The 24,243-nt window shown below is 41.9% G+C and overlaps 1 protein-coding gene across 2 annotated transcripts in view; it reads right to left on the reverse strand.

The window, feature by feature from the left end:
* Window positions 1-24,243, reverse strand: part of SYNJ2 (synaptojanin 2) — a 75,111-nt gene that overhangs the window by 38,363 nt on the left and 12,505 nt on the right. For both annotated transcript variants that reach the window (XM_077348736.1, XM_077348745.1), the window contains exons 3-4: window positions 13,570-13,840; window positions 11,173-11,398 (exon numbers count right to left, since the gene is read on the reverse strand). In XM_077348736.1, coding sequence (XP_077204851.1) covers window positions 11,173-11,398; window positions 13,570-13,840 — 497 coding nt within the window. The remainder of the gene's footprint in view (window positions 1-11,172; window positions 11,399-13,569; window positions 13,841-24,243) is intronic.

A 24,243-nucleotide genomic window follows, 5' to 3' on the forward strand; every position in this document is an offset into this window, starting at 1 on the left:
TCCTGCCCCTGGCCGTCAAGCAGCCAATGGGCGGCCGTTATCATGATCCCAAAAAGTCCCTTTCCAAAAACACGTTGCAACGAATCTGTGTTGATTCGTTGCAATGGAGAGACCCGTCTAGCTAGCAGGTGGTTTCTGAGCTGCCGTTTCATCGTTGCCACGCTCCCCCCGAGTGAAAAAAAAAATTAACCCCCCCCCCCGGCATGGGCGCAATTTTCAGCCGAAAATACAGTGAAAAATAAAGGGAAAATAAACCAGCAAACGGGGCTGTGTGTTGTTTCATTCTTGGTGACTTAAAACAGCTCTGCAGCCAGGGAAGCCTCGCTGGGTAAACAAAGGCTTGCCAGTGCGTTGATCTCCGCTCGCTCGGAGAAAAAAAAATGGCAATCGCTTCGCCGGAAGATCAGAGGAGAGAGCTAGGGGGTGGGACTTTGCAGAAACCGCAACAATGGTAACGCACAGAAATTTCCCGCTAGTGTTGCAGATTGGTTGCAAGAGTGTAGCGCTTTCCGGAGGGTGAATCCACTTTTTGGGATTTCCCTGAAAGCTCTACAACGAAGTGCTTTTTGTGGATCAGTTTCAGGAGTGTTGCAGATTGTCAACGGCGTTGTGCATATCAGCAAAACAGTAGCGATTTCAATTTGTAACCATTGTGCTATTTTGGACGAGTGCGGAATGGCCCTTAGATTTAGAATATTCTGCATTCCATCATATATTTGTACCCAGAATTTTTCAGCTTTGCCACAAGACCACCAAAGATGGAAAAAAGTACCTGGAATTTCTTTACACTTCCAGCAAATAATTGTCATTCCCTTATGGATTTTACTTAAAGTCACAAATGTCAAATACCATCTGTACATCAACTTGAAGAAATTTTCTTTCAGAGCCATACCAAGTGTAAATTTAATCCCTCATTTCCATGTTTTCTCATTTCTTTAATTGTATATTATAGCCAAAGTTTTGATTCCATATAACCATATATTCTTTGACCTGTTCAGCGGGATTATGACATTTTGATCAGTTTGATCAAATGCACTGGTACCCCCAAAGTTTGCAGTGTTTCCCACAGTTTATTGTGATCCATACAATCAAAAGGTTTTTTTGTAGTCAATAAAGCATATGTAGACATCTTTCTGATATTCAGTTGACTTTCCCAAAATCCAGTGCAGGTTTGCTATGCCCCCATCAAAAACCAGCTTGAACTTCTGTTAATTTTATTTCAATAGTTGTTGCTATGTGTTGTTGTATGATTTTGAGCAGGATCTTACTAGCATGAGAAATGAGAGCTATTTTATGGTAATTGGAAAAAATTTTTGAGTAAGCATTTTTTGGTAGTGTGATGAACACATTGTTTCTACTCTTCTGGACAGTTATTAGTTTCCCGGATTTTCTGTCACAAAGGTGTAATTTGATTGGTACACATCTCAGCAGTTATAGAATCATAGAATCATAGAGTTGGAAGGGGCGATACAAGCCATCTAGTCCAACCCCCTGCTCAACGCAGGATCAGCCCTAAGCATCCTAAAGCATCCAAGAAAAGTGTGTATCCAACCCTTTGCTTGAACACTTCCAGTGAGGGGGAGCTCACCACCTCCTTAGGCAGCCTATTCCACTGCTGAACTACTCTGACTGTGAAAAACTTTTTCCTGATATCTAGCCTATATCGTTGTACTTGAAGTTTAAACCCATTACTGAGTGTCCTCTCCTCTGCAGCCAGCAGAAACAGCATCCTGCCCTCCTCCAAGTGACAACCTTTCAAATACTTAAAGAAGGCTATCATGTCCCCTCTCAACCTCCTTTTATCCAGGCTGAACATTCCCAAGTCCCTCAACCTATCTTCATAGGGCTTGGTCCCTTGGACCCAGATCATCTTCGTCGCTCTCCTCTGTACCCTTTCAATTTTATCTACGTCCTTCTTGAAGTGAGGCCTCCAGGACTGCACACAGTACTCCAGGTGTGGTCTGACCAGTGCCGTATACAATGGGACTATGACATCTTGTGATTTTGATGTGATGCCCCTGTTGATACAGCCCAAAATAGCATTTACCTTTTTTACCGCTGCATCACACTGCCTGCTCATGTTTAGTTTACAGTCCACAAGTACCTCGAGGTCTCGTTCACACACAGTGCTACCTAGAAGCGTATCCCCCATCCAGTAGGCATGCTTTTCATTTTTCTGACCCAGATGCAGAACGTTACACTTATCTTTATTAAATTGCATCTTGTTCTCATTTGCCCATTTTTCCATTGTGTTCAGATCTCGTTGAACTGGTGTCATCTGCAAACTTGATGAGTAGTCCCTCCACCCCCTCATCTAGATCATTAATAAATATGTTAAAAAGTACCGGGCCGAGCACCGAGCCCTGAGGTACCCCGCTACTCACCTCTGATGAAACACCATTGACAACAACTCTTTGAGTGCGGTTCTCTAACCAATTCCCTATCCACCTAACTATCTGAAAATCCAGATTGCAGTCCTTCAACTTAACCATCAGAACATCATGGGGAACTTTGTCAAAAGCTTTACTAAAATCCAAGTAAATGACATCAACCGAATTTCCCCGATCCAGCAAACCTGTTACTTGGTCAAAAAAGGAAACCAGGTTGGTCTGGCAGAACCTGTTGGAGACAAATCCATGCTGACTTCCTTGGATCACCAAATTGTCCTCCAGATGTTTGCAGATCGCTCCCTTTAATATCTGCTCCATTATCTTCCCCACAACAGAGGTCAGACTCACTGGTCTGTAGTTTCCCGGGTCATCCTTCCTCCCTTTTTTGAAGATCGGAATAACATTTGCTCTCTTCCAGTCCTCTGGGACATCTCCAGTCCTTAAAGAGGTTCCGAAGATGATGGACAAGGGCAGTGCAAGTTCTCTGGAAAGTTCTTTGAGTACTCTCGGGTGCATTTCAACTGGACCAGGGGATTTGAACTCATCCAGTGCAGCTAAATGCCTCTCGACAACCTCTCTATCCATGTTGACCTGCCACCCAGACACTGTCCTTTGGCTATGGCCATCTCTAGATGTGCCTAAACACTTTGACCTGTGGGAAAAAACAGATGTAAAATAGGCGCTAAGCCTTTCTGCTTTCTCTGCATCTTCCGTTAGTTTGTCCATCCGCACCCAACAGTGGGCCTATTGCCTCCTTTACTTTACGTTTGCTCCTCACATAACTGAAAAATCTTTTCTTGTTACAATGGGCTTCCCTGGCCAATCTTGGCTCACTCTCAGCTTTGGCCTTTCTGATGATTGATCTACAGTGCCTAGTAACCTGTAGGTACTCTTCTTTAGAGCTCTGTCCTTCCCTCCATTTCCTGAACATTTTCCTTTTCTTTCTTAGTTCCTCTTGAAGTTCTCTGTTCATCCAAATAGGCTTCTTAGAGCTCCTGCAGTGTTTTCGTCTTTCTGGGATAGTCATTGATTGAGCATGCAATAGCTCCTGTTTGAGTAGCGCCCACCCTTCACATGCTCCCTTCCCTTCCAGCATTCTCGTCCATGGTATGACACTCATCATGTCTCTGAGTTTATTAAAGTTTGCCCTACGAAAATCCAACATCCGCGTCTGGCTACAAGCTTCCTTGGCTCCCCATCTCAAAAGGAATTCTATGAGGACATGGTCACTTCCCCCTAGGGTCACCACCTCCTTCACCTCATCCACCAACTCTTGCCTGTTGGTCAGTATTAAGTCCAGTATGGCTGAACCTCTTGTGGGTTCATCTACCATTTGATAAATGAAATTGTCAGCCAGGCAGGTCAGAAACTTGCATGACTGAGGACGCTTCACAGAGTTTGTTTCCCAGCACACATCTAGGAAATTGAAGTCACCCATGATGACAAGGTCCTGCCGCTTGGATATTTTCTCAAGCTGCTCACAAAGTGCAGCATCCACATCCTCTCATTGGTCAGGCGGTCGGTAGCAGACACCAACCACCACACTGTTTGTTTTCCCCTCTCTTATTTTCACCCAGATGCTTTCACTGTAAATATGCTCTCCTTCACTAGAATTTCCTGACAGGTAAGCCCTTTCCTCACATACAGTGCCACTCCTCCACCTCTTCGATCTATTCTGTTTTTTCTGAACAGTTCATATCCATCCACCATTACATTCCAGTCATGAGAATCATTCCACCAAGTTTCTGTGATGCCTACTTGATCATACCTTTCCGTCAGCATGAGAAGTTCCAGCTCTTCCTTTTTATTGCCCATGCTTCGGGCGTTAGTATAAAGACATCTGAATCCTTTTACTTTTGGTTCCCTATGAGCTGGCCTTGCCGGTTGGGCTGCCTCCGATCGTTTTCCTTCCATACACTCCCTATGTTGATCATCTCCTTCCCCTAGTGGCTTTAGTTTAAAGCTCTCCTGATGAATCTCCCCAGGTTCCTGCCAAACACATTCTTCCCCAGTTTCGATAAGTGCAGTCCATCAGGTGCTAGTAGGCCTTCCTCAAGAAAGCCTATCCCATGGTCCCAGAAACCAAATCTCTCCTGCCGGCACCAACTACGCAGCCAGTGATTCACCTCCATTATTTTGTTTCCCAGTTTGTTTTGTTTCCCAGCACACATCTGGGAAATTGAAGTCACCCATGATGACAAGGTCCTGCCGCTTGGATATTTTCTCAAGCTGCTCACAAAGTGCAGCATCCACATCCTCTCGTTGGTCAGGTGGTCGGTAGCAGACACCAACCACCACACTGTTTGTTTTCCCTTATGAACAAACATATGTTTGTTCCATATGTATGATGTCAATGCCTGGGGCCTTGTTGTTTGGCAACTGACTCAAGGCGTTTTCAACTTCCTCCTAAAGAATGGCTGGTTCAAGTTCCATTTCGATTTCTTTTTCATTTTGAAAAGAGCTAAACTTCCATCCTGCATATGTACAGTTCTTCTGTGTATTCCTGCCACCTGTTCTTGATGCTCTGTTGGTCAATCAGTTGCTTCCCTTGTTTATCTCTGATAAAGCTTTTGAGAGCAGAAAATGGCATTCAGAATCTCTTTACTGGTGTGTCCTTTTTTGTAATCTTCTAACTGCTTGCATTTGATTCCAGTGAGCTTCACTGTCAATTCTTGCTGACCTTTGAAAATCTGTATTTAATTTTCTTGCTTCCTCACTTTTGCCTTCAGCTTTTGCTACTTTTCTACATTTGGCTATTCTTATAGGTTTCAGCTGGGAGCCTTTTTGTTCTTTTTTTCTGGCTTCCTGTGCGGTATGTGTTTAAATGCTGTTTCAACAACAGTTGACTGGATTTCCTGCCACAGTTTATCAGGCATCTTTGCTATTGTGTCAAATAGTTGAAATCAATTTTTCACTTCCAATGCAAATGTGAGCAAACTTTTATTTACATAGAACTTCCTTAACCCTGATGTTCTCTTCATGTTGCAGAGTTTTGTTTTGACAGCAAAGAGTGAACTGGACCATCATCAGCTGCATAAGATATAGTCAATTTAGTTCCCGTGTAGTCCATTTGGTGAGGTCCAAGTGTATAGGCAATATTTATGCTGTTTGAAACAGATGTTTATGATGCAAAATCGATTTTCATGACAGAATTGTGTCATACCATCAGCTGCATGATTTAAATTATTTGTGGTCCACCTGTCTCCTTGGGATTCAAGGGAGATTATACAGTGAGTCAATACAATTAACAGTATGGGATATTCAATAAACAGAAATAGAATTTGGATTGTAAAACCTACCAGAGAAGTGACATGTAAGTGTGAATATGTCACATGAAACAGTACAAAATTAAACAGTTGGATTTTGTTTACAGCAAACTATCCAAGTATTATAGACCACAGTCCCTAATAATTTGTCCAAAAAGCTTTGTGAATCATTTTGTATGGTGCTTCCCTACTGCCTGTGGATAAAAGCCAAGTTGAATAATTCCGTTTTGCACCATTTGTGGAAAACTGGGAGACTGGGAGCCTTCCTGACCCACTCAGGATAATGGGAGTATTAACTCAAGCTGCCACTAAAAAGATGTAGGCTGAACATTAGCAAGTAATTTTGGACAGAATGCCAAGGACAATTTAGAACCTCCATCAAGAAAGTTTTAAAGAGGAGTTAGGCAAGTGTTTAGATGAATTCAATCAGGTAAGAAAGACACTGATAGAAAGCACACATAATTCTCTTAGTTCAAACCCAAGGAAGTTGGACTTTATGATCACATGGTCTCTTTACATAAACTTTTGTGAAACTTGATTAAGAACTATTGTCTGTATGAGGTCTTACCATCTGGCAACAGACCCTGCAGTATATTAATTGTATTCTGGCTGTTTTATACCAGAAAATAAGAACCAAGCCCAGTAACGTTGACAATCATAAGCCCAGTTTTTCTTTGTTTTACCCACAATTCCCAAATTGTCTTAAAATTATTTTTAAATGGTCTTTTTGACTTGCAGTTTATTTTAGTATTGGCACACATTGAAGTAATCATGCTTGCACATGTTTTTGTGCACACGATGGTTAGCAACATAACTAAAAAAGAGGAAAAACATGTTGCAATCCTCACAGTGTTATGAAGAATGTTTGAGAAATGGTAACATGCCTTGCAAACTACACGCCACCTGCAAACCATATGTCAAGTACTCCTAGAATGTTTTCACATGCTGCTTTCTTCATCAAAACAATCTAATATACGATATATTCTTTAGGGATATGTTTCCAGTTCTAGATTATGCTTTTCTAACCATTAAAATGCATTTAGTTAAAAGGCAGTTTTCAATAGAAATGGATTCCATGCAATCAACACCTCTGGCAACTAAAGTTACCATGCGTAGCTATGCTAGCTGCTGTTCTACCAAACTAAGAAACAAATATCCCCACAAGGGAATTTATTTCTCAGCCACTGGAAACATAGACAGCAACTGTTCTACCAGCCTGTTTTCTTTCACTGTATACTGGTACTGGTGGTGGTGGGTAGGCTTTCATCGGCCACAGTCCCAAACTGTACACGCGTTCACACACTGCAGTGCGTTGCTTATGTGCAACCTTCCATGATGAAAATAAAGAAATGTTGGTTATCCTTTCCTGTCTCCTTCCTCAAGTCAGTAACTATAGAAACATTATTTGTCAGCATAATATTCAGCAGCGATATAAATGTAACATCCAATTATTCCTCATTTTCAGAGTTGCAGTAATGATGCATCTTTCCCCAACCTGCCTCCAGAAGATACTGTTTCATTTCCCAGCCATCGTATGTTAAATATCCAGGTAAATTGTGATGAGTTTTAGTTGAAAGCTGCTTTAGGAATCAATCTGATTGAGTATAATTATAAATAATGTTGGGCAACAGAGAGCAATCTTTTTATATAGATGTTATTTAAATATCGAAATAATTCCTATGAAGAGGATTCCTTTTAGGAAGTATTCCTATTGTCAAGGGAACTAGGCACTTTTGTATCAACCAACCTGACAGTTTAAAAATTAGCAACTGGCCGGGTCATAAATTTAAAGCAATAGGTGTCTCCTGATGTTAAGATCTAAGTGTTAAAGGATAACACAAGGAGAACAACATATCAAACTCTTACCACTATTCAGCTGCTCCCAAGCTCAGATGAAAAGCTTGAGATTGCACCTCTGAATTTCAAAGCAGTCTGACTTAACTACTCTCCGCAATGTCAGATGGGAGTGGGGACTCTTGCTTGTCACTGAGAATCACATTTTGCATCACCTTCTTGATTGGCGTATGCCAATCTAGAGGTGACCGTCACATGGATCACTGTGGCCAAACAGTCTGGGGACAGGTAGGACATTAGTAGCTACGCTTGGCAAAGATAGTAAAATGCTGTGCATGCTACTCCAGTGACCTGTGCCTCCATTGACAGAGAGGCATCCAGAATCACTCTCAGATTCCTTGCCATGGGCGAGATATTAAGCTGAGACCTCGCAAAGATGAGTAGATGCACTTCCCATTAGGGTTGGGTGCTTCGGCGTCCGAAGCGGCCATTCGCACCCGAAGCAGCCAGCGCCGCAGCCCGGGAGGGGAGGCACAGGCATCGGGAGGGGAGGCACAGGCGTCGGCAGCTTACTCATTTTGAGTAACCAAGACAGGGATCAAGGGGGTAGGTGGTCACCCTTACTGACCCCAACAACTTGTCCATATATGTTCCCAAGAGCCGTCTAAAACCATCAGACACATCTTCCTTCAGCAGCCAGCAGGCCTCTAGTTCCCTCTCTGTATTAAAGGTGGCGGGAAGGTCCTGGCGGAGCAACAAGACTTTATCTGCAAAAAAGCTTGCTAATGCCTCACAGCCAAGAACCAATTATCTACTATTTTGGTACCCTTTTCTGGAAGGGGATCAAAGATCGAACTACCCTAATTAACTGGCCAGGTGAAAGTTTGTGGATGCGACAGAGGTGGCGTAAAACTTGCATTTTGCTGCCCTAACTGCCATCTCATATTCCCTCATAAGCATGTTCCTGCTGGTTTGCTGTGAGTTTTCTGCCATACTCGCTCTAGCTGTCTCACATCCCTCTTCCTCTCCCTTAGCTCCCCAGTATACCAGGGAGCTAGCTTGAAGCGAGGGTGGAGATGGTGCTTGGGAGTGATCTTGTTAATGGCCGCAGTTAAGTGGGATTGCCAGTTCTCCACTAACATGGCCAATGAGTCGCCAGGAGGCATTGGATCCCAGAGAGCATTCAGGAATCCAATCGGATCTAGAAGTTTCTGTGGGCGGGCTAAAATATGCCTGTCACCCACCCAGGTAGGGGGTGGTAGTCTAAGCTGGATCTTCAGGGCGTTGTGGTCAGACCACGGGACAAGGTCAACAGTCATGCATTCCACCTTCATCCTAGCACCAAAGATCAAATCGAGTGTGTGGCTGGCCTGATGGGTAGAGCCAGTAACAAACTGTGAGAACCCCAATGCTGTCATGGTCAGCATCAGGTCCAAACCTATGCCAGAGGTGGGCAAATTGGCATGGACGCTGAAGTCCCCCAGAATTAAAAAACTGGGTTACTGTAGCGCCCAAGCCGTCACTGCCTCCAGGAGATTCAGCAGGCTACCTGGAGGAGTGTTGGGCGGTCGGTAAACCACCCAGATAGCCAAGCTCTCCACTGATCCCTACTTCACTCCAACATACTCCACACCAATGATCGATGGTGCCAGGAAAGCCCTGTAGAAGAAAGCCTTCCAGACCAGAATTGCCACCCTCCCCACCATGGAGTCAAATTATCAGAAGGAGATTTGTTCCAGAATCCCAGGTTGGGAACAAGGGAATCAAATTATCCTTGCAAAAATGTGGTGGGTCTCTGACAACTACATATCCTCCATTTTGTTGAACTTCCTCTACTACTCCCCCCCCCTCCAGGTTCTGTGACTAGTTTCTATCTTCCAATGTATCCAATCCAGGAAACGGTTCATGTACAGAATAAAAGAAATGTAATGGCAGAAGAACAGGCAAGACTGGAGACACTCAGTCTAATTGCCTTACAGTGATGATGGCACTATGACAGTCTCAGAGAGATACTCACTGGCATCATGAAGCTTAGAGATACTGATCTGTTAAAGCACTGGAAAATTTTAGAAATTTATTAAAAGCCTTTCAGCTCAATGAAGGTGCTCTTGGCACAATGCCTCCATGTCCCTAGTGCCTTCCTATTTAATTAAGGAGATTCCAGTGGCATCACAATCTAACTAATGAAATTTTCTCTCCCAGATCGACCATCAATATGTACAATTTTCAACACTGCCTCTTTTGTGGATACTTAAATCTACATACTGGAGCCATGAACAGACAAGTGGTGGTTCAGATCAACCTCAACCAAATGCCTAGTGGAGGAACCCCTTTTTGCAGGACCCGTGGAACTGTTCAACTGTTAATAGAAGCATCAGCAATAAGAAAAACAGCTAATCCATGAATAAACAGTTGGACATAAGATGGCAAAATATCCATGAATAATATTTCATTGAAATTGGCAAAGGTTGTCCTTACAAATGGCAGCTCTTATAGGTTCCTCAATCACATTCTCAGCTCTGTCAATTGGGACTCAGAATGAATGTGCCAAGAGCAAACAATTTATAGAACACAGTTTGAAATATGGCAAGATAACACACTGACATCATTTTGGTCCTATTAATACACTGAAAAATGTCCTGGAGTAGGTAATTAAAGAGCTCCTATTCCTCTTTTTTAACGACTACTTGCCATTTACCCATGATATATGAGTAGCCTTGTGCAACTACAAAGTGTTTTAAATCATCAGTGAAATAAGACAAGTAACACGGTTTCTTCTTTTGAGGTACATTGTAAAGTGAAACTGTATTCCCAAGTAAGAAAAAAATCAGGATTGTTCATAAAAATCAGGATCATTAATAATGTTAGCCAGAAAGCAACTCTGGTCACTCAAGAATGTGACGGGGAATGGGATTTATACTTTTGTCCTTGTTTTCTATCCTTTTATTTAAGAACTTAGGCACAGAGAAACAGCTATAGTTCTTTTATCATGATGACAAACATTACATACCTGATGACAAAAAACTCTATTATTTCGCCTTCTTCTAAAGCAGAAGGAACAGCACAAAAGACAGTAAGGGCACAAAACTATAAAAATGAGGGATGAAATTTTTCAAATAAAAACCCTTGCAGTTTAAATATATTGCCTTTCCCCATATCGTTATAAACGTTTAAATATAAATGCTATAAAATATATGTTGGAATATCTATCTATCATCCATCCATCTATCTAAATAGATGTAGTTATAGCTTTCTATATGGCTGGCGACAGGATTTTAGAGAGTCTCATCCAGTCATACCTACCATACCACAAAGTCTAGATTACCGCACATACAGTAGGAAATTCTGGTATACATGGCACAGCTTGCATCATCCATCCAGGGGTAAATAATACTCAGCTCATATCACTCTGTATTCCTTTTCAATGGGATTTAATTCTGAAAATCATTCTTTCTCCCACAGAAAACACAAAGTTGTTAAATAAATGCTTATGGGGGATATATGTGAGGATATTAATTGTGGGTCTGCTACTGTGAAGAAATTTGTAATAGCCAAAAGAGACAAAACTTCTGAATATGCTGTGGGATGTTAGTACTTCCTCAAAGCACTTACTAGGGCTTTTTCCTCTTCTCTTGCAACTGGAAAGCATAGCCCTCCTCCTCTCAGTCTGCACTAAAAGCTATACATTATTTAGAGACATGGGAGCCATCTCAACTACTTACCTGCTCCGTCTCAACAAAGTTAGACACGTGCCCATCATCATTTACTCCACGTATGTGAAACCGGGCACCGGCTCGTTCACAGCTGATCCGGGAGACGAGACAGGCTTTTGCCTTCTTGTGAGAGGCATAAACAGTGCGAATGTCCACCACACCACAGATTACTTTTAAAAGCCAATCGGAGCAATTCACCTGGTAATGTTTAAAGGGCACATGCAACAACTGGTTCCTGCAAGATTCAACAATGCACATTCACTACATATGCCAGACATTAATCTCCTAAGAAAGACTCTAAATTTCTTAAGTCCTAATCAAACAGATATTGGGATTTTTCCAGACTTGCTTTTCACTTCAGCTTTTCTAGAACCTGCCAGAAAGCCAACAATATCAAGAAGATAAACTCTGGGAATGATTATTCTGTGGTAAGAGAAACTCATGCAGACAATTTTGAATAGTTTGATTAAATAACATGAGCCATAACCTGAACATTTACAGTTTAGATTCCAATGTTCTCAGTCACGCAATCCCCTTTTGCAAACAAATCCAAGAATAAAATTCTCTACAGGAATGATATGAGTTAACACCTTTATTCTGCAGTGAAACTGTGTAAGGTGATATCCCCATCTAAATTCCACCCACAGCCATTTTGTTAATGATAATCCCTGTTTTTGCAGTCCCCTGGAGGCAAAAAAAATATGAGGTTTGTCAAGCTCCTAGTGACCAGCATTTGGCTGGCAGGTTGAGTTCAGGATAGTGGGATACGAATTATGCATATCAAATTATATTAGTAGTTTTATTCTTCAGAGATCATATTAACAAATAATCACTGATTATTTCTCAAAATTGATGTAAAGTGCCCCAAGATGGCTATGCCAAGAGGGGTGGTTATAAAAATAAAATAAATAATATAATTATCATTTGTATTTTTAAACATATTAAAATGGCCATGTGAAATACTACTATTTGCAAAAATGTAATTCGTAGTTTTGTGTACCCACATGAATGTAGGTGTTCTGCTTCAAAACCACATTATTTGGTGATATTAATTAACTGATTTGTCTGTTTTTAATATTTTAGCGTTATACTGAGTCCTATCTTCTTGAATAAAGGAAATACAAGTTTAGAATAAATACTATCACAGCCTCACATGCAACCCTATGGTTTTCTGGGAAAGTGCATTCTGTGCTGATCTTATTTTTGCAAACAATGTATGTCCCTTTATGTTACATCTTGATGCTGATGGTACATGCTGTCCATGACATTGTGCCCCACTGATTTCCAAGGGAGATTTGTATATGCATTTAAATCTGCCCCTGAAGTCAGTGGAACTTACATTTTTGATGAATAGTTCCAACTGAATGTAGGATAACAAAGTTAAGAAAAATTATCTTTATTAAATATCATCAAGATGCTTTCCATAAAAATAAGTGGTTCTATAACCCACCTTTGATTATAGAAAGAGCACAATAGATAAATAACTTTAAAAGCTTTTAGCAAGTTGAAAGCACTTCAAAACACCAAAGTACAACATTGTCCATTTGAATGTCAAAGAACTGCTTTATCAAAGCAACTTGACGTCAGAGCATTTGAAAACTGCTTCAATAAATTATTTACATCAGCTTACATTAACAAAGATCTGCACCACTGCCCTGGTTCAATCATTTCTCACTTTGCCTTGCAACTGATACTTATCTCCAGAGGACTAAAAGAGAGGAGCATAATTCACCAAAGCAGCAGTTTCAGGTGTATCTCTGCTGAGTACGTTATATAAGTATACTGCATACATTATGCACCATTTCACATCTATTATTTAAGATAGTTTAAATAAACTGTATTGGACTTCTCAGTAAAAAAAATAACACACAATCATAATATACAAATGGTCAGAATTTTTTGCAAAGTCTCAATTTTCTCGTAATAAATGTCTAACATAAGCCTGATTCATAGTCTCAAACTCACATATGCTTGTTCACATTTTAAGTTCCATCTATAACATGGGAATGCATGAGAGGCTGAAAATACTCCCATACTCAGCTACATGTAAAATCTATACACTTGGGCCCTATGTGAAACAAGCCTTACAGTTCTGGTTATTGTTACATAAATAAGCAGCTAAACCCCATTTCCTACTGAGAATCTGGATCTTACTCTCATTTATGCATGGGATTATCACCTGCACTTTATAAATATGATGATGTGTTCCCTTTCACAAATGCCAGATCTCCATTTATGCTCTGTCTCTCCAGATGACCCTGGAGGTCCTTTCCAACTCTATGATTCTATGATGGATCACCAACCTTCATGTCTGACCTGCGCAAGTGGCAGAAATACCTAAGGATTCAGAATTTAGGGCTGATTGCTAAGATTGCCCAAAACTAGTATGAAACATGCATTACTAACCAGAAGAATGAGTTTCCAGTTCCATAGTTGTTATCACCCTGTTTTTGAGCTCTGACAGTGAGATCAAAGTTTGATCCTGCATTTGGCCAAGAGAAATAGAACATTCCAGAATTCAGAATTTTCTTCAAGGCAACAACACGATCCTCTTCCTTAGTTCCTTCCTGGAGAGGGCAAAATTCTGTTGCTGTGATTTTGAAAACTTCACCATCAAGGATTTTCCCCACTGATGTACAGCCTGTCACGAGGACCAGAAAACGCAGAGGGGTGCTGCCTAGAAAGTGACAAGGACGTTACAGTTACATAGGAGTATAAACTACTACTATAAAAGGAGCCAGTAAGTCTCTTGCAGCCATTTACATTTTGTCTTTCATAAAACAACAAAGAAGGCCTTGTTAATGTTACTTGTTTACTAAAAATGGTGGTGGTGGGGGGTGAAGTCCATGTACCACACAGCTGAACCGCTGCAGCTGAATGATACTCACTGTAGACAAGAAAGAAAGTTATGTTGGGACAATAAATGTTTTTCATCTCAAAGAATTATGAATTTAACCTACTAGAATGCATGGGTAGGAGCAGTAATATTTACTTCATTTACACCCCACTTTTCTCCACAGTGTGGACCAAGAGTGGCTTACAACATTCTTCTCTCTTCCATTTTATCCTCATAATAACCCTGTGAGGTAGGTTAGACTGAACGTTCATGACAGGCATGAGGTCACCCAGCATGGTTCACCAAGATTGCAGTCTGAAACTTTAGCTACTATGACGCCTGCTGCCATAGTGCTTTAATTCCTAAATCTCAGAAATCTTGATATACTGTGAATTAGAACATTATTATTATTATTTCAATTTATTTCCCACCACTCCCAAATGGCTCGTGGTGGGTTACAGTGTCTTAAAACTCTCATTAAAAGACTTAAAACCACCACAACATGGGGGAGCAAAAATCCCCTTCCTACCCCCATTACTACATTAACGGTAAGAATGTGTCTGCACCTGCTGTTTTGCCCAAGATATGTCCTTGGATACAACTTAAGCAGCCCACAACTAACCTTGGAGTTATCACTATAAACCAGAAGGAAAAAAAGACAGCACACCTCGTTAAAGAGGCCCTTGTTGTTGTTGTTATGTGCGAAGTCATGTCCGACCCATCGCGACCCCATGGACAATGATCCTCCAGGCCTTCCTGTCCTCTATCATTCCCCGGAGTCCATTTAAGTTTGCACCTACTGCTTCAGTGACTCCATCCAGCCACCTCATTCTCTGTCGTCCCCTTCTTCTTTTGCCCTTGATCGCTCCCAGCATTAGGCTCTTCTCCAGGGAGTCCTTCCTTCTCATGAGGTGGCCAAAGTATTTGAGTTTCATCTTCAGGATCTGGCCTTCTAAAGAGCAGTCAGGGTTGATCTCCTCTAGGACTGACCGGTTTGTTCGCCTTGCAGTCCAAGGGACTCGCAAGAGTCTTCTCCAGCACCAGAGTTCAAAAGCCTCAATTCTTTGACGCTCGGCCTTCCTTATGGTCCAACTTTCGCAGCCATACATTGCAACTGGGAAGACCATAGCCTTGACTAAACGCACTTTTGTTGGCAGGGTGATGTCTCTGCTTTTTAGGATGCTGTCTAGATCTGCCATAGCTTTCCTCCCCAGGAGCAAGCGTCTTTTAATTTCTTTGCTGCAGTCCCCATCTGCAGTGATCTTGGAGCCCAGGAAAATAAAATTTGTCAGATCTTTGTTTTCTTGATGTTGAGTTTCAAGCCAACTTTTGCACTCTCCTCCTTCACCCGCATCAACAGGCTCTTTAGTTCCTCTTCACTTTCTGCCATTAGAGTGGTATCATCTGCAAATCTGAGGTTGTTGATATTTCTCCCTGTAATCTTGATCCCAATTTGTGACTCCTCTAATCCCGCATTTCTCATGATGTGCTCTGCATACAAGTTAAATAGGCAAGGCGACAGTATATAGCCTTGCCGAACTCCTTTCTCAATTTTGAACCAGTCAGTGATTCCATGTTCAGTTCTCACTGTTGCTTCTTAACCTGCATACAAATTTCTCAAGAGACAAATAAGATGCTCTGGTATTCCCATCTCTTTAAGAACTTGCCACAATTTGTTGTGCTCCACACAATCAAAGGCTTTAGCATAGTCAATGAAGCAGAAGTAGACGTTCTTCTGATACTCCCTAGCTTTCTCCATGATCCAGCGTATGTTGGCAATTTGATCTCTAGTTCCTCTGCCTCTTCGAAATCCTGCCTGTACTTCTGGAAGTTCTTGGTCCACATATTGGTGGAGCCTAGCTTGTAGGATTTTGAGCATAACTTTGCTAGCATGAGAAATTAGTGCAATGGTGCGGTAGTTTGAACATTCTTTGGCATTGCCCTTCTTTGGGATTGGAATGTAAACTCACCTTTTCCAATCCTGTGGCCATTGTTGAGTTTTCCATATTTGCTGGCATATTGAGTGTAGCACTTTTACTGCATCGTCCTTTAAGATTGTGAATAGTTCAACTGGAATGCTGTCACCACCACTAGCTTTATTGTTGCTCAGACTTCCTAAGGCCCATTTGACTTCACATTCCAGGATGTCTGGCTCCAGGTCAGTAACTACCCCACTGTGGTCATCAGGGATGTTAAGCTCGCTCTTGTATAATTGTTCTGTATAATTTTGCCACCTTTGTTTATTCTCTTCTGCTTCTGTGAGGTCCCTACCATTTTGGTCCCTTATCATACCCAACTTTGCATGAAACGTTCTCTTCATATCTCCAATTTTCTTGAAAAGATCTCTGGTCCTCCCCATTCTATTGTTTTCTTCTATTTGTTTGCACTGTTCATTTAAGAAGGCATTCTTATCTCTTCTAGCTTTTCTCTGGAATTCTGCATTCAATTGGGTGTATCTTTCTCTTTCTCCCTTGCCTTTCACTTCCCTTCTCTCCTTAGCTATTTGTAAAGCTTCCTCAGACAGCCATTTTGATTTCTTGCATTTCTTTTTCTTTGGGATGGTTTTAGTTGCTACCTCTTGTACAATGTTGCGAACCTCCGTCCATAGTTCTTCAGGCACTCTGTCTATCAGATCTAATTCCTTAAATCTATTTGTCACCTCTACTGTGTATTCGTCGGGGATATGATTTAGTTCATACCTGAGTGGCCTAGTGCTTTTCCCTACTTTCTTCAATTTAAGCCTAAATTTTGCAACAAGAAGCTCATGATCTGAACCACAATCAGCTCCTGGTCTTGTTTTTATTGACTGGATAGAACTTTTCCATCTTTGGCTGCAGAGCACATAGTCAATCTGATTTCTGTGTTGACCGTCTGGTGATGTCCATGTGTAGAGTCGTCTCTTGGGTTGTTGGAAAAGAGTGTTTGCTATGACCATTGTATTCTCTTGACTAAATTCTACCAGCCTGTGCCCTGCTTCATTTTGTACTCCAAGGCCAAACTTGCCTGTTATCCCGGTTATCTTTTGGCTTCCTACTTTAGCATTCCAATCCCCCATGATGATAAGCACATAATTTTTTGGCGTTGCTTCTAGAAGGTGTTGTAGGGCTTCATAGAACTGATCAACTTCATCCTCTTCAGCAGCAGTGGTTGGGGCATAGACCTGGATCACTGTGATGTTGAATGGCTTGCCTTGGATTCGAACTGAGATCATTCTGTCATTTTGGGGATTGTATCCCAAGACTGCTTTTCCTACTCTCTTATTGATTATGAAGGCTACTCCATTTCTTCTGCGAGATTCTTGTCCACAGTAGTATACCTGATAGTCATCTGAATTAAATTCACCCATTCCTGTCCATTTTAGTTCACTGATTCCTAAAATGTCGATGTTCAGTCTTGTCATTTCTTGTTTGACCACGTCCAGTCATTTCTTGTTTGACCAAAGAGGCCCTAGGTTCCCCTATAATTTTTTCACACTATTTAACCAAGCACGAGAGGCAAAACATTACATTACATTAAACCTGTTATAGTAGCCAGGAAGTTTATTTATGGGTAACACAGCAGACTGTATGTGAGTTGACAATATAACCTAAGCAGTGGTCTAGTCAATTTCACTTCTAAGGGGAGAAAACAGCTTCTCTTGCAAGATGTTCTTCAATGTATGGATTATGACCCTCAGGAGCATTATACATGCCAATCTGCTGGATCCCTATAAACCAAGTATTTGCTATCTTTTGGAAGGGCCTGTTTCCAGTGTACATTAACAGAGAGCAAAAGCACTGTTCCTCTTGCCTCCGTTTTCATGCATGCCAAGCTGCAGGTCAAGAAGGCATGGCCAGTCTTAGTGGGAAGGATTCCCTTCCCACATAGGCACATTCAGGATCACATTTCTCATAAAAACCCTCCTTTACTTGTCCTATGTCATAGAACCTCATGTTATGTGCTTGCTAACATTCTCCTTTATTGGTTAGCTCCCAAGCAGTGTGATTGGCTCCACAGGTGTGTGGAGGTTTCACCTAAGCCATTTATTTAGGCCCCAGCTCTGTGAGGTAACAGGCCCAGCTCTAGTGACAAAGTATCTGCAACAAGGGAATAAACAGGTGAGTTTAGCAGATGTAAAAGTTCAACAGCAGAGCAATAAACCATGGCACTAAGCTCTACTCCTCCCTAAAAGGGTGAGTACCTTTATAAATAAGCAGTTATAAAGGTAGAATATCAGCAGGGGGATATCCAATGTATTGCACTGAGTGCAAATGGGGCACTATGATGAAAAAGCTGGCAAACAGGCATCTGTAGTCTAAGAGAGAGGGGCTCTTGATGATTTGATCCTTAGGCATGTAGATGGATGGATCACAAACCCATATACCAACCACATGATGATTTGCCTGCATGGTGCAAAGGTAGCAGATATTACACATAGTCTAAATAGGCTGGGATGCTTAGTGTAGCCTTTCTCAACTTTTTATCCTTTGAGAAACCCCTGAAACATTCTTCAGACTTTGACAAACCCCAGAAGTGGTACAACTCTGCAGAATATGGTTAGGAAGCATAGCTGTGTAGATGCCCACCAAGGGCCGCTCCCCTTCCCACCTCGTCCAGGCCCAATATTGGCCATTTTGGGAAGGGATGGTTTGGTAGTCATGACCATATATGGTATGACCATATAAGGTCATACCACCCACTAAATGTTTTAAAAATATTTTAAAATTAATTCCCACCCATTTGGGAAACCCTTCCAGGGCTATCAAGAAACCCTAGGGTTTAACAAAATCCTGGTTCAAAAAGCCTGGCTTAGGGTCAAAGGAGAACATATACATTGTGAGCATTTCACAAATTTGTTGGGAAGGGGATACTCACTGGGATACAGTAATTCCCAGATATAAATTATATCAGAAGGATAGGGAAGAAAAGGTCAGTAGTAGTGGCCCTGTATTTCAGAGAGGGTGTATAGTCCAATAAAACTGTAAAGAAAAACAGATTTGCTTACAGAAACACTATGGGTGGAAATAGTGCACAGAAGGAGAAGGGAGAAGGGAGAAGGGAGAAGGAGAAGAAGGAGAAGAAGGAGAAGGAGAAGAAGGAGAAGAAGGAGAAGAAGAAGAAGAAGAGTTGGTTCTTATATGCCGCTTTTCCCTACCCGAAGGAGGCTCAAAGCGGCTTACAGTCGCCTTCCCATTCCTCTCCCCACAACAGACACCCTGTGGGGTGGGTGAGGCTGAGAGAGCACTGATATCACTGCCCGGTCAAAACAGTTTTATCAGTGCCGTGGCGAGCCCAAGGTCACCCAGCTGGTTGCATGTGGGGGAGCGCAGAATCGAACCTGGCATACCAGATTAGAAGTCCGCACTCCTAACCACTACACCAAACTGGCTCTCTTAATTATGGATGTTTGTTATTGCTCACCAGATCAAAGGTTTGAGAATAATTTAAAAATAGCAAAAGAATTAAGGAAAGCAGCTAGATGAAATGACTGTCATAATAGATTATTTTAACTATTCATGCACTGATAGGGTCAATAAGTGTTCAAGAGGAGACATAGATTGGGTTTCAAGATACTTGCAATGATTGTGCCATGGAGGAAAGGTCACAGAACCTACAGGGGGAGGTGATCCTGGACTTCATCCTAAGTAACACTCAAGACCTACTGAGAGATGTAAATATGATAGCACCAGTTGGGAACAGTGACCATAAAGATATTAAATTTGGCATTTATATACACAGGAAATTGCCCCCAAAATACCAATGTAGCCACATTTAAGTTTAGAAAGTGTTAACTTCTCACAAATGAGAGTGCTTTTGAGAAAGAAACTAAGGAGAGTCAAATCCATTCAAGAAGCTTCGAGATGATTTAAAACTACATTACTGGAAGCTCAGATACAATGTATACTGCAGGTTAGAAAAGATACCAATAGATATGAAAAAATGCCTAGATAGTTAACAAACAATGTAATGCAACAAGTAAAAGGATTCATTTAAACAGAGGAAGGCTTATCCAAGGGAGGTAAATAAAAGCTTTGGCAACTAAAATGCAAGTCAGTGATCAGCCAAACAAAAAGGGACTGTGAGGAAGAGAAAAACTGTTTTTTGTACCCTGCTTTTTACTACACACAGGAGTCTCATATTGCAAAAAGTATAAAGACCAAAAATAATTTTTTCCTTAAGTTCATTAGATGCAGAGTACCAGCCAGGGAGGCAGGGGTGCCATTGGATGCTCAAGTAGTTAAAAGTAGCTAAACGATGACATGGAAATGACAGAGAAGCTGAATGCATTTTTTGCCTCTGTCTTCACTATGGCCCATTATGCATGGCCGCCGAAAAGACGATTTCGGGTCACATGGAAAACGCGGAGGGGGAAGACGCGATGCAAACCAGTTATGCACGGGATGGGGCGCGGCGGCGGCAAAACCCGGAGCGGCGGGTGTCAAGGCATCGATGCGGAGCCAAGGGGAAGCGAGGCGAGCGCGCCGCTGTGTTGGTGAGCGTCGGAGTCGGAGGCCAGGAAGGACAGAAGCAGCCTGCGCAGGCGTAGCCCTGCCGGGTTTGTCAGGCACGGAGGGGGAGGGAGCATGTTTCCCCTTCCCCTTAGTTTACTCCCAGTTCGCCTCTCCCCTTCTTTGCTGCCCCAGTTCCTCTGCCCCATAGGTTTCCCCTTTATATTGTTTCCCCTACTTTAAGCTTTGTATTGTATATTTGTCCTTTGTTCATTCACACTGTTTTATAAAGTTTTGGTATTTTCTTAGAGACCTCGCCTCCATTCTCGTTTGTGGTTGAGGTGTGTGTTTGGGAATGGGTGGGAGGTGGGTGGCCGGCCTCTCTGCCATCCTTAGCCGCGGCGATCCCCTCGCCCCCCTCCACTGTGAGCTCTCCGGCCGCCTTTCCATGTTCCCTTGGGTTCCCCCCGGCCTGCGCCGCCATTCGTTCCGGCAGCCGCTTGAGCGGTCGCGCTGCTTCCGACCCTCCGGCCTCCCCGATTATGCACGCGGTCAACTCGGCGCCGTCTCCGGTTGCGCCCTGGTCGCCCGGGAAGCTGCGCTTTCGTCCGCGTTCTGCTAACGCAACTTTTTCGGCGCCGTGCACCGAATCTGCGGCCGGTTGCAGCCGGTGATTTTAGTCGCCGCCATTCCACCCCGAACGCGCGCTAAAATCCCCATGGATAATGGGTCTATGGGAGATTTCAGGAGGGGTGTTGAAAGACCTGAGTCTGATTGAGGTGATAAGAGAGGAGGTCCTATGACTAATGGACGAATTAAAAACAGACAAATCACCAGGCCCAGGTTCTGAAAGAACTCAAATGGGAACTTCTGGAGCTCCTGACAAAAGAATGCAATCTATCACTAAAACCTGCCTCCATTCCCAAGGACTGGAAGGCGGCTAACATCATCTTTTAAAAGGTACCAGAGGAGACCCAGGAAATTACAGGCTAGGAAGTCTAACCTTGATACTAGGTAAGTTAGTGGAATCCGTTATTAAAGACAGAATTAGTAGGCACATTGAAGGACAAAGGCTACTGAGGAAGAGTCAGCATGGATTCTGTAAGGGAAAAATTTTGTCTTACTAAACTTTTGGAATTCTTTGAACATGTAGACTTCCAGAAAGCTTTTGATAAAGTTCCTCATCAAAGCAAACTCAGCAATCATGGGATCAAAAACTGGTTAATTAACAGAAAACAGAGAGTGAATATAAATTAGGTTTTCATAGCAGAACAGCCTTTCTCAACTTTTTTTTTTTTTACAGTTGAGAACCCCCTGAAACATTCTTCAGGCTTCAAGAAACCCTAGAAGTGGAGTGATCATGTAGAATAAAATTGGGAAGCACAGCTATATACATGCTCACCCAGGGTCCCTTCCCTTCCCAACCCCTCAAGGCCCACTGGCCATTTTGGCAGGGGAAGAGCAAGTTGACATGACCAGATATGTAGGGCCCAGAGCACTTAAGGCCTTGAAGGCCAATACCAAAATCTTGAACTTCATCTGAAACACAACTGGCAGCTAATGCAGTTGCCTTAGGGCTGGCTGAATGTGACCCCTCCAAGATATTCCAATGAGGACCTTAGCAGCTGCATTATGTACCAGCTGCAATTTCCAGGTCAGTCTCACAGCAGGCTTTAGCCACAAGGTATAGATTGATCTGGGACAATAATGCTCTGCATTTCTTGGTGCTTGGGGAGCAAGAGTGAAAAGGCTTCTAGACTTCTGGCCCCACTGCTAGACCTCCTGATGGCACCTGGGTTTGGCCCACTGTGTGACACAGAGTGTTGGACTGGTTGGGCCATTGGCCTGATCCAGAATGGCTTCTCTCATGTCCTCTTATGTTCTAAGATAAGAAAAGTATCAACTTTTATTTTGCCATCAGTTTTTCTACTTTCTGCTTTGCCAGTCAACTGCTATAAAAACCAGTAGGCTAGCACTCTGTAGCCCTTCTCTTCTTCCACAGCCTTCTACTTCAGTCAGCATGCTGAAATAACTATGAAGTAACTATGGTACTGCTTTTTGCAGAGTAGATTGCAAACCTATGAAGAATAGCACAGGAAATGATCAGTGCTGGAATAGAAATGAAGAGGGAAACTAAAGCGGTGAAAACAATATTCAGAGAAGATCTTTAAAAGAAGGGCCTGCAAAAATCTGTGAGGAAGGGAAGAAAATGCAAATTTAATTCTAGACAATGAAGGCACTCTGAGCTCTCCACTGGTTATCTCATTTAGAATATTTATGCCATAATCCAAATCACATTATGCATCTCCTAATTTGCAAGTATATCAATGCAGCTGGTATTGCTGTTTAAATGACTGTGAAAAACATATTGCATTAATAGAAACCCCAAACAGTTGTTTTTGGTCATTTAGAATAAATTTCTCCTACATAACATAAGGGAAATTTACAATTCCAATGGAAACACATTGAGGTAAAATGTTTCAAGCCAAAGACAGAGAAAATATAAACATGACAAAATAATGAAAGGACAATCTCTAATCATTTAACCTTTTATATTCTGTCACATTCCATGATGAGTCTGTTGAAGAAGTGAATTGACAGTGGTCACCACTGCTATTAACTAGTTCGAGCTTATTCAGGATTTCTTATTTCTAGCTTAAGGATATGGTTTTAATTTTTTGTAATTCTGGAAAATAAATTCAATGTTTTAAAAAATACACCCAGTCCATATTTATTTTCATTTTCAAGGAGGGTCTGGATATTGCTTTTACTGTTTTATTGCTTTTTAATTGCTTTAGCTTCTAAACCATTAGTGCTTGTTTTCAATAAAGAAAGGGCCTTTGTGCTCCATGTCTTCACCTGCTAACCCCACATTCTCGTGCCAGTGCAGAGACTTCCTCAAAGCTTCCTGGCTTCCACAGTCTCCCCCCCCCCCCCCCCAGAATTTAAACTGAATTTATGGATGCTGACTTCTTAATTTCACTAGGCAGTGTAAAGGTTTAGACCAGCCTTTCTCAACTTTTTTACCATGTGAAACCCCTGAAACAGAAGTGGTGTGATTGTGTAGGATAGGGTTGAGAAGCAGAGCTGTGTACACAGCCACCCGGGGAACCCTTCCCTTCCCACTCCCTACCCCGTCATGCACCTGCCCAGCCCACATATATAGAGTGCCACTTTAAAATGACAATACCAGACCACATATTCTGCAAACAAAGTTAGGGGATCACATTCTTCACCTGCAGCTACAGTGCACAGTTCTAGCAAATACAGTCATTTGAGTATTTTGAGACAACAGCGTCTGATCTTTTGACTACTGTCTTGCAAGGCCCATTCTTATAATGGATAATTGGATACGTTGGGTAAGAAAAGAAACAAAAACTAAATCACATGGTTCCCAAAGATTTTTTCCAGAGGGCCCCTTTGATCACTATTCGCACAACTTAAACTCTTGCAAAGTTTTGCATTTTCTTTACTATATATATTTTTAATGCTTTAAATATTCTGTTGCATTGAATAATACTCATTGTTCAAAATACTATTTTTTTACATCTCTGAAAAGTCCAGCCATGTTTTACAGAAATAAGATCTCTTAGGTAAGAATATAATTCAAATAAGCAAGAAGAATGAAAGGCTACTAATGTGTTTAAACATCTGCTATGAGAGTAAAAAGCAACCAATAAAAGGAAACTTTTTGAACATACACTGAAATCTTTTTCAATTCAAGCTAAATTACATTTCAGAGTCACAGGCCAACAGGTCCGTGGAGGAGCTTTCACACTAGAAAAGAGTTTTCAGTAATACTTTTAACCTCCCAAC

The sequence above is a fragment of the Paroedura picta genome, chromosome 1, assembly GCF_049243985.1.
Source record: "Paroedura picta isolate Pp20150507F chromosome 1, Ppicta_v3.0, whole genome shotgun sequence".
NCBI classification, from domain to species: domain Eukaryota; kingdom Metazoa; phylum Chordata; class Lepidosauria; order Squamata; family Gekkonidae; genus Paroedura; species Paroedura picta.